Below are 13,298 nucleotides of genomic sequence, written 5' to 3'. Positions count from 1 at the left end.
TCATTCAAAAACATTAGATTTATCCTTGAAGGAAAAAAAAAAAAAAAAAAAAAAAAAAAAAAAAAATATATATATATATATATATATATATATATATATATATATATATATATATATATATATATATATATATATATATATATATTCTTGTTGCATCAATGTTTGCCTTTTCAGACAACTGAAGCACTGCCACCTAGTGACAGGAGGCCGGTTCTTCATGGGCTGCCAGTGTGACATGCAATGACCGAGAACTAGTTTGATGAAATTTAATTTCACTTTAACACTTAAAGCATTGACTGGTAAAGTTTCACGAAACGGTGTCCTAGTTTTCAGAGGCCACTAGAGGGCACTCTCAGTTGTATGATCTTCATCTTTGTGAAACTATTTCGTTTCATTTCTAAATGAAGAGCACCACCAATATTCAGGCCATGAAACCTCATCACCCACTAATATGTGGCAGCAATGAAACAACTGAAACAACAAGTCAATGAAATAAACACTACAGTTCAACAATCATCACAATAAAATTTAGACTTCTTTTTAAAATTTTAAAAATTGTGTGAAAAAGGCACGAGAACACCCAAGACTGAAACCTTTACCAAACATATGAGCTGGCATTTTCATCGTTTTTGGTCTCATTTTTAAGTTCTATTACTGTTATGTTTTGTAACCTTCTGAAGTCTGACAGCTTTTTTTTTAATGAGAAACCAATGCATGAATATTTATCAGTGGCCTCCAACAAGATGAATTGTGCTTTCATTGGAGCACTCCCTGGAGGTTTTGTTCATCGAGTAATAATTTTGAAAATTCCATATGCCATATTTGATCATGAAAACCATCTGGAGTGGAAGCATTGGTTTTATTCCTGTTTCTCTTTGCTCTGCTTCCAGACATGTTCCAGTACCTACTGTCCTTCTCACAAGGGCATCTGAGTTCTCTCCTCGAGGGAAGCTACACGTCTCTCTCCCGCCAAGCTCTTCCCCACGTAAACCAGCTTTTCTCTTCGCTCTCCCTCTATCTCCGTGGTGCCAACGTCTCCGTGGAAGCGTCGGTCAACCAGTTTTTCAACCACTTATTTCCGCTGGTTTACACTCGGCTGATCAACCCTGGTATCGAAGGCAGCATGATGTCCGTCAGCCAAATGAGCGACTGTCTTCGTATGATCAGGCAGGACGTCAACCCCTTTGGACCTCACCCGGCCGTCATGGCCCAGGAGCTCGCCGGGGCCATGGGAGTGGGCCGGCAGCTGGGCCTTGCGTTGGATGAAGGTGTGGAGGTGATGAACGCCACGGAAAACGTGCTTCTGAGTAAAGAGTGCGTGAAGGGGCTGGTGAAAATGGTGTACTGCTCGCACTGCCGAGGGTTGACTCTCATCAAACCCTGCGTGGGTTACTGCCTGAACGTGATGCGAGGCTGCTTGGCCAGCGTGTCAGAACTGGATCAGCCCTGGAGGAGATACACCAGCCTTCTGGAGCAGCTGACGCACGGCATGGCCGGCCACCACAGCTTGGAGTTAGCCCTGCTGGGCGTCAGGGGCCATGTCAACGAAGCCTTGCTCTACGCGCAGCTTCACGGTCCGCTCGTCACTGCCACGGTAAGTTCACCCCGTACAAACACACATCAGCAAGTCAAATCCAACATACCGACTTCTTTGTGGTAAACATATGCCTTGGCAACTTCATGTATTGATTGGAACCGTTTAACAGCCTGCTTGTGGTCCATGACCGACTTTTTTCCAACAAAGAACCCGCACACTACATTAATGTTTGCACAGTGTCAAAATTATTCAGTGAAAATATTGTTTATACTGAAAAAAAAAATCCTCATCCTGCACGTATAAAGCGCAGACAGCACCGAGGTTAGAGGAGTCGTTTTCCGAAACGTCAAGGCAGCTAAACATCAGTATTGCAGTTAAGCTTGTGACTGGGGAGGAATATTAAAAATTCCTTATTGACTTAGTGGATAGAATGGGGGATTGGGAGCACCTTCACACTGTGAGTGCTACCACATGCCCGATGTTATGTGCACTCATAAATTGTGCGTTTGAAAGACGAAGACAGTTTCTTGAACAACTGCCAGGTCGGCTGCGGTCGCACCCAGAGTGGAGAGGTTAGACTTAAGTGAATTAAAATCAACGCTGGAGTCTTGGATTTCAAGCCAAAACAAATGATTAAATGTATGAAATGTCTCTTCTTCTGATGACTAATACGCACAGAATGTTTGGCCTTGTCAGGATAATGCACAGCAGCAAAGAAGGGATTGACACTCTTGAGGAATAGAACTGAAGCACCTCCATTGACTCAATTGCTACCATGGAAATGTGGGTCTTGTGCATGAATCATTTTCTTCGGCAAAATGATTCATGTAACCCACAACCTGTTGTTGACCTTGATGTAGGAAGATTCCCGACATTGATGTTTTTCTTTTTCATGGAAGTCCGTAAACACTCTTTCAGTTAACTAACCGTTACAGTAAGACTGCTCATCCGATCACGGTGACAGTTCACATGCGGCACATACTGGAGGTGATGCTTTGCTTCACAGTGTCTGGGGACGTGGTGACGTCATCGTCAAAACAAAACACAGCTGACTGGGAATGTGAAAAAAACTGAGAAATAATGGGGGAAGCTACGGGAAATACAGTGCAAATACATGATCATTGTCATTTTTGTTGCTTGGGAGACTAGGACGAGTGTCACTAGTGGACCAGATAAACATCTGTAGAAGTCATGCATTTCACCAGAAGACTTTTTTCTCTAACCGTTTTCAAGTTAGAGTCTTGAAATCACAACATCAAATTTGAATGTTTTATCGCACGACTCCATAAAACAACCGAATCATCTCCATCTCTGGTTGTTCCTCACTGACCTTTTAAGACGTGACAACCATCCTTACTGACTATTTTTCTATGACTTTGGTTTATTACCTGCTAAGACTTCTGGAATAAAGATTCCAGTGGGATTGAGGAGGTCTTCAAATATCCTCCTTCCAGCTTCCAACATTATCTGTGGTCCACAAATAGGGCGCCCCCTATCACCTGTTTTACCTTGCACTGTTCCTCCTTCCTGAGCCATCATACGGTGGTCCTGCATCTCTTTGAAGCTGAACCTACGTGCTACTTCTTCACACGTCTAGGTCGTAGACGCAGCAGGACACCACTTAGCTTGTTGGTACGAGTCCTCCCACAAGCCAACAGCACAAGATACACCTCCTGCTTTAACTTGATGGCACCCATCACCTCGAGGGCATGAGGACAGCGAAGAGGAAAGATGCAGATTTTCCCCAAGTTTTTCCCTATTTCCTTGTAAAATTACTTTTGGCTGAGAAACGCCACATTCTGTTGCAGCCGTCAGGTCAGTACCGCGGTGAGGACGACTCGTAATGTTAAGAAGTGGCAGAGAAATTAGGTTAAGTCGGTGGTGGTTAATAGGTTGTCGTGGCTGATGACAACTTCTGTTGCTTCATCGTGGGTCACAAACCAGCTATTTTGCGCAGGGCGCCGCCAGCCAAGGAGAAAAAAAAGGACTTCGCCTGAGGCGCAGAGGTGCGCCGCTGCACAGCAAGGGGCGAATTGAACTCAGGCCACCCAAGACAGAACATGCAGTGGGAAAAGCCCCTCAGTATATGGTTCAAGCACTCCTAAGGGTGGTAGTTGAGGATCTCTCTCACAAGAGATTCTGCAAAATGGATCCCTTTTAGCATGCCTCTACTATGTCTACGAAGTGAGGTATTCTGGACACGTCCAACTGGGAAGTATTGGATGGACTACGTCCGGCAACACCATGGTATTCCTCCAGAAGAAAAGTCTGAGCCTCAATGCTTTTGCTCCTCCTTGTCTGACCCTGGGAATGTGGTGGAAAACGGATGGAATAATAATAATAACAAGAATAATTTTATAAATTATCCTGCGAGGAAAGAGCATTACAAAGAGCATTTGCAGCACTCTGGAGACAATAAATGATAAGGAATAAATGTCAAGTGACAGACATCAATCAAATGTTTTGTTTATTGTTAATGTTTTGATTTATATATATATATATATATATATATATATATATATATATATATATATATATATATATATATATATATATATTTTTTTTTTTTTTTTTTTGGCTTTTGGAGTCAGACTGTCTGTGAACCCTGCCTTCTCTTCGGGATGTTCACTGTGTTCGATGGCTTTCAATTGGGTCAAAGTTTCCAAGTGTGATGCTCAGTGCCTGAGTGAAAGGCAGGCAGGAACCTCTCGGCTGCTCAGAACAGTGAGTCAAACCTAATTTGTATGTCGTGTGTGGATGATTGTGCGCATGTTGGCCTGTTTAGAATTCATAGCGTGGCAGTCAGGGACAAAGCAAAGATCCTCTTCCTGCTGGGAAACACAAGCATCCACTTGGAAAGAAACAACACCAGACACTTAGTGACCCCTCTTCTCTCCCTTCAGCAATACGTTTCAACCAAACCGAAGCGCTCTGACTCTGTCTGTCACACACCTACACACGCATATAAAAGTGTTACCAATAACCCCTGGCCTTTTTCAATCGCGGTGCGGTTTTATGAAGCCTCTGTGGCCCATCAAGGAAAACTGTAAAGCATTCAATGAACAAGTACAACTACTGTTTCAGTGTTAGACCCTCTGACCTATATGCTTCTGTATCCTTCTACAGCCTCCTGAAAAAGCCAAGAGTTTCTATTTCTATTTGGTTTATATAGTGTAGCGTGAGAATATAGCTGTCCTGATTCCCTTTGTCGAGGTAAAGTAACCATTTATCTTTGTATAACCCAGTACAAGAAATCTGACTCTGGTCAAGTCTAAATTGACTAAGAAAACAACAGTTGTGTCAACCAAATGAGTAGCACAATTGAAGATTGTAAATTGTTCAGAGCAGCTTGTGCTGTGGAGTGATCTGTGGGTTTTGGCGCTTAGTACTCTCTCTTCCATCAGGAGATGAGTCGGGCTGTTCTTGTCCTTCTTGGTATGTTTGTGTGTGTAAGGCATATCCCTCAAATATTACAGGTCTTTTAAGATCTTGCTTCGCTTTCCCTGGAGCAATGGCGGAAAGGAGCTGCCCAGCAAATATTCATCTGTAAATAAATACCAGTATCACTTTTCACGTCACATGCAGAGAGACGTGAGAGACAGAGATTGTCTGCGTATAGCGATGTCAGATGTCCGAGTGGAAGTTCTCAAACGCCATATTGGCGTCCTTAAATCAATACAATATCCGTGCTTGAAACAATAGAAAAATATGAATTTCCATTTTACCAACCAGCACGACGATGACCATATCACTTGCAACTGTCATTTTAAGATTGTACTTGGACTTGTGATCATCACCTGTTTTTTTTAATAGTCTATTGTTTTTATATTTTTTATTTTTATTTTTTTTTCGCTGACTAGAGTCTGACAGTGATCACTGCGTTGATGAATTGAATGAGGTGCAAGCAATCTCTTTCTGAAACAACTAGGCTTTCTACCTATCCTTTCATGCAATTCTTGTTTTTTGTTCGCGTGGAATTGCCACTATTTGCTCTCATCAGAACCATGAATGTGAATTTGTTCAACATCTACTGTACCTTTTGGACTGTATACATTTGGTTTAGCCGTCTCTCCTCAGTAGTCCAACCTCATTTACCACTGCCTGGTAGTTCACGTATGTTTCCCTGAAACAACAGAGATCCAGAACAATCGGCAAGGTGACATCAAAATTTAAAGCCAGCCTGCCTCATAATGTAGAGTTAAATGATCTTTCAATGTGAAATAATTTGCCATGTGCTCCTCAGTTACTCAGGATGCCCACAAATGCACTCACACCATCCCAAGCAATTTATGAGCTGGCCACATGAAGCATTGTAAAGCAATGTAGCTTTGAGAACCTGCAGGGATTTCAGTTGTTATTTGGATATATATATATATTAGTGCTTTTGCTCCAGCCATTTTGACAGGGCGCTGTGGTGTGATGTTCTCTAAACGGCTGGTTTTATTATACCAAAGTTCTTGGGCTGTGACAGCCCGTGTCATTGCTCTGTCTGAATGCAGCCACTGGTTCTGTTCAAATGGAAAGCCGTGCGAGCAACTTCTTCAACAACATACTTCGCCATTTTCATTCTTTATTTTGGGCATTCGCTGGAATCGGATGAGCTGAATTTAAGATTCACCCGCAGGACTTGTCAAAAACTGACAATGTGGTTCCGTACCATCTGAGCCTCATTTGTCTTCAAGTTGCTATTAAAGGAATTATTGTGAATATGTGGTTTTACACTGGGGTGTTATCCCAATCCGCCCTGGGCACGTATCCCTCCCATGGCTCCCCCCCCACCTCCCGCTTCACGCGCCTCTCAGACAAGTCAATGCTTAGTGCTATTGTACGTCATCGGGTAGGACTCAGGTCACCAAACCAACAGGGCTTTACACACACACACACACACACACACACACACGCTCCGTTTACAGGTATCAGGTTTTTTAAAATTCTACAAGGAGCAGAGATGTGCGGGTCCACCCAGTGCGACAATACTGCGGAGGGCTGAAAGGCTGTTATTGATGGTCGTGTGGGCTGGCAGTCGGAAAGATTTATTTTTTGACACATTCCTCTACATACTTGAATGAAGCGTAGAGGTTGGGGAGGTGTAGCAGGCTGGATCTCATTACGTTACACAGTTAAGAGTACTGTAGTCATACACTTATGTGCATGTTCTTAACTATGACTGAAGTCTGGTGAAATCAGTTTTACCGTTTTTTGGCTTCAACATTGCTTCACATTCCTGACAAAGTGTGTCAAAGACGTGTCAAGGAATGTGACTTATTGAAAGCTTTATTTGGCCGCTGAGAAAGGAGCGGTGATCCACATTAGAGCTGTTTAAATGTCGGCCCAACGTCGGGTTTTACCTCAGCTTTTCATTGCGGTCTTTATGGAGGAATGATAATAGCCATCTGGGGCCTTTAGATAATGGAAATAAGGTCTCGTGGGTTCACTGGACGGTTTCCATTCACCAACTTAATAAACTTCTGAGGCATTTATCTCCAACACCGTTTTATTTTCTTGAGTTTTCAGCGAAACAGGAAAAGCATAATTGGATGAAATATAATTATACTCATATTTTACAGAGCCAGTGAAGAATATTGCTTGACATTTATACCCATTACATCATTACATATTGACACCATCATTTTTTTTTCTCTTTCATCTCAAGGAAGGAAATTACATGTGGCATAAATTCAGCGTTTTTTTTTTTTTTTTTTTTATCTGAACATGGAGCTTGGAAACTTCTTTGGAATTGAAATAATGTACATTTTAATAGACAACAGTGATGGTGTCAGGGCAACTGTCCAATTTCACCCTCAGTTAATAAGATGGATTTAGCGTTTAGCATTAGCATCATGAGTCCTTAAATCCGAGGTGTCGCATGTAATAACGTAAGGGGGTTAAGCAAAGTTCCAAACTGTACAATTCTTATTACCTTACTTTACTCCAAAATTTATTTTATTTTATTTTTTGAAAAAAAAAACCGAATTTTAAACAAAATTTGATGTCAATGTCAATTTGAATATCATGTGACTAACTTTAAAATACTTGTCTCCACTCACAATACACTAGACTGTTTCAAGTCCCCTTTACCTGCATCAATTTAACGCGTTTCACTCTTGGCATTCATACAGTAGCTCTACTGACTAGCCTGAAGACGGGCGGTGGGTGACCTCTGATCTTTGCTTTGTTCGTAATTCAAGTTTTTGGCACACTTTGTTTGGAAATTGATTCCAAATTTCTGTGTTTATTGGTCTTGGCCGCATAAATGAGTTGAAGGACCCGATCTGGCCCCTGGGCCTTGAGTTTAACTTGTGCGTTTGACACAATTTCACATTGTTCTAGACAGAATTAGAAAGCTTTAATAATCCAGAGGGAAATGTTATGATTCATCTCAGAGGTTACATTGAAAATGTAACTTAAACATGAGATAAAGCAACATTCATGTGTCTCATGAGGCCTTTCGCTCCGAGGATTTCTGTTTGAATTGTTATCCGATGATTTGTATGTGAAATGAACATGGTTTTAAGACAAATATTTTCGTCAATGATTTTGACGTGTTGGATTTCCACGGCTTCTGACAGGAGCTGCACTGCAGATCTGGAGCGCCGGTGACCACGTTTGTGTTCTTTGGCCGATCCATACACTTATATCATCTTTATAAGCCTAGCACGCCTCTGGCACCGGCGCCCGCCCCTGACGCTGCTGCTGCTGCTGCTGCTGTCTGACTCACTCAGCAGTGCATTAGCTAATGACAGTTGGTGCAGCCCCTCTTCTTCTTCCCTCTCGACCTCACGTGCGCCTTTCCATCTTGTCATATTTGCTTCTCCTCAACACGCAACAATGATATTTCTCAGCTGAATTCTGAGACGGATTTATTTATTCACGTGTCAATATGCGTCCTGCAATGGAAGTAGTTCTCCAAAATACTTATTGTATTATCACTAGTTATTGGTTGGATTCATTTTTATATAATTTAATCTCAGGATCGTTTTTGAAGATTGTCTTCTCTCTGCCAAAATTACTATCCCAAACACACAGTTGCTTGAAGTAATAGCTGCGTGTTTTGATGCTTTGAAAGCGACCTGTGATGTCAGAACTAGCAAAACCACCTAGAATTTAGTGGCATCTACATTCCAGAAAACATTGGGGCACTCAAATATCACGATAGTTTATGGTACAATGCTGTATCGATATTTTAAGACCAGCGTATTGATATTTATGAAATGAATACGCGTTGTGGTTTGTGGTTATTTAAACGCACATAAGATGTGCCGCTCTACAGTCAAGCACCCATGGAACACCATAAACAAACCCACCGTGTCGATTTAGTGTTACAGCCAATGTGGACCGCGTGGTTGCTGTTATGTTTTCCCTTAAAATAAGGGCTCTGCTTGACAAATAACGCAATATATCGCTGTACTTACAGCATCACAATATGTCGTGGAATATGATATTGGCACGGGATACATATTGTTTCACCAGATTCCTGCCAATACACAGCCTGTCATCTCCATCTGTGAGGGAAGTATTGAGCATGTTGAACACTGCCACACATTTTTTCCTTATGTTCACATCTGTGCTTTGTCAAGATCCCAACCAATGTTTGGGCTCAACGTTTGAGTGGATTTGTGTTTGATTCTCCGAGCATGAAACAAATCATATAGATGAGTTGTATTCTGCTCTATGGAATTTGTTGAAAAGGCTTCGAAAACCCTGCAAATGTTGCTCATAGTTGAAGACATCGTGAGCGCACGGCACCACCTGACAGCAGCCGTCTTCTTCGTGATCCTGACCATTTTCTCTCGTCATCCATACCCACGACGAATGCATGTATAAAGAAGTAGAATCAACACTGAAGTCATTTGGAAAGACAAACAATGAGGGATTTTGGTGAAAGTAAACATGCCTCACTTTGGTGTGAGAAGCGTTGTGTTGACTTTATCCCAGTTATCAGTGACATCATTCAAATGAGAGTGAAGCAAAACAAGCTGAAAGTGAAATGGGCAGATGGACTGATATCCTGTGGTTGATACGGCGAGCTAGAGTGCGAAAGAATGCTTTTACATGAGCTAAACAGAAACAAGTGTAAGCGTTTGTCTTTGTATGACTTGGGTGGGAAAGCTACAGTAGATATTTTGATCCTCTTTGTCATGAGTGGTTCGGTTTGTGCCTTTGTTTATGTCGGGAAATTAGGGATAAGACCTATTATTCACTTCCTTTTCAATACCTTTGAAATGTAAGAAGAAACGTTGAGTGCGTATGTAATATGTCAATAATAATAATAATAATAATAATCTCTTTCTTTTTGTTTCGGCTTCTCCCACCACAGCGGATCATCTTCTTATAATAATAATAATAATAATAATGTCAGGAGGTGTAGGTAAAACAAATGTCACATGTATATACATTGTATTAGAGGAGATTAAACATTTATTTATAATAATAATAATATTGTGAAATGAACTTCCTGATATTACTGTTTCATTTTGCATTTATAGAAGTGTTTATTTCCTTCTGGCATATTTGTTTTGTTGGTAACACTGACACAACTCTCACTACTTACTTGCTTATATAGGTTATTATACAGTAATAAACCCGAGCCCTTTCCATCCACAGGTGTAATATAGTGATGCTGAACAGGATGCTAATTCATACTCTAACATGGTTAATATCTGCCTCCTATCATGCCAATCCATCGATGAATATGTAGTTTATTAGTGGTAATCCGAAGTTTTTCAGTTATGTTTCAAATTTCCGAACTTGAATTGATGCCTTTGTCATTGTTGTAGGTCCTGCAGTAAAGGTTTAGCTGTCTCTTAACCCGGAAATAGGCAAACACATAAATAAAAATAATAAAAAAAACACAGCGTACATAGGCAAATTAAATCAATGTTACTTTGGAAAACGTCTTGGCCACTGTACATGTTTACGTCAACACACTGCCTGAAAGGAGCTTAAATATTGTTGCATCACATTGTTTATTGCATTACATTTCTATATCCATATAAATATTGGAAGTGAATACATCTGCGTGTGGATAGGATGAGAGTGGTGCATCCTCAATGATGACTTTTAAATGTGAGGAATACTTTATAGACTCTGTCGATGCAACAGTTCGGGCTGCAATAAAACTATTGTTCAGTATGGAATTTTAATAAATCAGTAGCTTAACAGTTCATTCGCTGACATTTAGAGCAGGAGTGGGAAAAGAAGCTCCTCTTGGAGAAGTGGGCTAGCGCAGTTGCTGCATCCTGCACACCGCTGAGCTGTGGGGGTGAAAGGGGGCTGAGAAAGTTCCTTTCGCTTTACTCTGTAATCCCATGATAAATAAACCGGGAAGACAAGACCACCACTGGTATCTGTAAGGCAATACTCCCAGAGAGCAGGGATGGCCAGGGGCTGGCCTAACTGAAGCCTTTTCACTGTCACAATTTTTGTTTTTCACTCTCTTCACCCAGGGTGAGACAGAGAGAGACATGCGCCATGATCACTTTTGAAGCTCAACACCACAAAGCCCAACTTCAGAGATGCATAGAGTTATAAAACTTCATGATAGTCTTATGATAGTCATCTTTCATTTCACCAGTTGACAATGAGAAGTCAAAGAATAATAGTTTCAAATGAATCTTCTCTTTAGATCATAAATCATAGCAAGTCAAACTTGTTTGAACCTGATGGGAAATGGTCCCGATTTCACACTTGCATACATCAGTCGAGCAATCCAATAAGTTATTGGACTAACTGCTAGTGATGGCTAGATGAGGTATCATGAAACAGTACTGCAGGGTTGGTGAAACAGTGACCCGATTTGCAGGGGCCACTAGATGGAGCTCTTGGTTTTTGAAATGGTGTGAGGTGTGAAACTAGCACATGTACTTATAATAGTGCACATATACAACTACAGTCAGATCGAATATTCCAAACTATTTAGTCCTGTTATGGACTGTGATTGTCCATGAGTTTCATAAGTTGCTTTCGCCAGTCAAAACTTCTCATGGATGTTAGCGTTATGACTGCACACTCATGGCTACATTGATAACGTAAAGCACGTATAGATTTTTGAATTCCATTCTCGGTTTAGACTCAGCTAGTATGAAGCAAGTTCCGGCACCTTTCTCATTCCAAGTGTGCTCATGACCGAGCTGTCGAAATGTTGATCCACCCCGGCTAAAGCTGTGGGAGTCATATATCCTGGCGCAGATCAAATGTACTCAGAGTCTATGACTTTCCCATCCAGACATTGTGTGTCCCGGCTTCTCTCCTGGTCATCAGTCTCTGTCCTGAAGCAATCACATAAGGAATGCTCCACGAAATAGCTGAAATGGTGAAGGTATAACAAGGACAAACAGGTGGTCTGACACACGTACTCGCGTACGCGCTTGCGCACAAAGCAGGGGAGGACTCGTGCTGTGCCCCATTGGGATTTCCATTCTCACGCCATCATCAGGTCAAAAGATAATTGATTCCTGGCCGTGTTGTCATCCTTGCAGGCCGTGATCCGATTGGCTGTGAGGACACAGTCATAAGATCTGACCTACAAGGGCATGCGTGTTGGGACCAAAACAAGAGGGCTGTTTGTTTTCCCTGCAGTGACTTAATGCTACATGTTTATTTAGGCACGAGAGCAATTCTTGTCATTGTCTTCTCTCTGTGCAGAGCGTTTTTCAATCGCTCCAGTCCACTTTCCTTCCAAGAGTGAAAGGAGTCTTTTTGTACTTCTGAATGTGGGAACAATTCAGGACTTTTTTTTTTTTTTTTACCAACTGGAATGCAACCAAGCTGAAATTTACAGCGAAGCATTATATAAAAAGCAGCTTATCCTTGAAAGGTCTGGAGTTTGGAAGTGCTGACCGTCACTTTCTGCAGAACTCATCTGACGTGTTCCCACTCAGGCAGCTTCAGAAAGAGTTAAGAGCCGTCCCTCTCACCTGATCAGTGTACCTTTCCTGTCGGTGGACGACCCACTTTTCTTCCTACGGCATTTTTTAGTTGACCTGTCTTGTAAGATGAGCCTGATGACAAGAAAGTGACCACGTTAAACCGTTCCTCCTCGCTGGTGCTGCAGTTCAAAATGTTACCCAACCCTTGTATGCATTTGCTCCAGTCCTGAAGAGCATTGCAACAGTTGTATGTATCTAACCTATGGTTTTGTCTTTCTTATTTATTTTGGTTTTCAACAAAATGTCATCATTGTAGGCCCTAGACTCACAATATTTCGCCTTTCATCCATCCAATTTTGGCCGCTTATCTTGGTCACGAGAGGCGACTGTCTCTGCAGGTAAGCAAGACACTCCTCTTCTGGGCCACGCCCACTAGCTATCAGAGGATTGCCAGGCTCATCTGGTTCTGCATGTCCCGGGTCTCCTGAGTGGCCTCCTCAAAGATGAACATACCTATAACACCTAATGTCTGAGAGGCATCCTTGCCAGATACCCAAATGTTCGTGATCCTGGAGAAGACGCCCTGTGGAAAAAGCTTCTTTTGGTGGCTTGAATGCACAACCTTGTCCGTCCAGTCATCCCCAGAGCTTGCGATCACACTGTAGGGTGGATCGTAGATTGACCATTTCATTCACATATCAAACCCTTTTATCGCAACCAAGCCCGAAGGGTATCCCAAACTTTATATGTAATCTTCCTATTCCAATGATTGTGTCTCTATATATTATTTGGTCTCATTTTTCGATGAGCAAACTGTCAATTGAATTACCCCTCGACATGTATCTGATGTACAACATATCCATAGATCCCTTATCGGGACAGCAGAGAAATGT

The 13,298-nt window shown here is 41.8% G+C and overlaps 1 protein-coding gene across 2 annotated transcripts in view; it reads left to right on the top strand.

The window, feature by feature from the left end:
* The window catches only part of LOC128769411 (glypican-5-like), a 122,670-nt gene that overhangs the window by 35,841 nt on the left and 73,531 nt on the right, over positions 1 to 13,298 (top strand). For both annotated transcript variants that reach the window (XM_053883103.1, XM_053883102.1), the window contains exon 3: positions 891 to 1,594. In XM_053883103.1, the coding sequence (XP_053739078.1) occupies positions 891 to 1,594 (704 nt within the window). The remainder of the gene's footprint in view (positions 1 to 890; positions 1,595 to 13,298) is intronic.

This window comes from Synchiropus splendidus, chromosome 13 (assembly GCF_027744825.2).
Source record: "Synchiropus splendidus isolate RoL2022-P1 chromosome 13, RoL_Sspl_1.0, whole genome shotgun sequence".
NCBI lineage: Eukaryota > Metazoa > Chordata > Actinopteri > Syngnathiformes > Callionymidae > Synchiropus > Synchiropus splendidus.
Note: the sequence above shows the minus strand (reverse complement) of the source record. Positions and strands in the feature narration are given on the sequence as shown.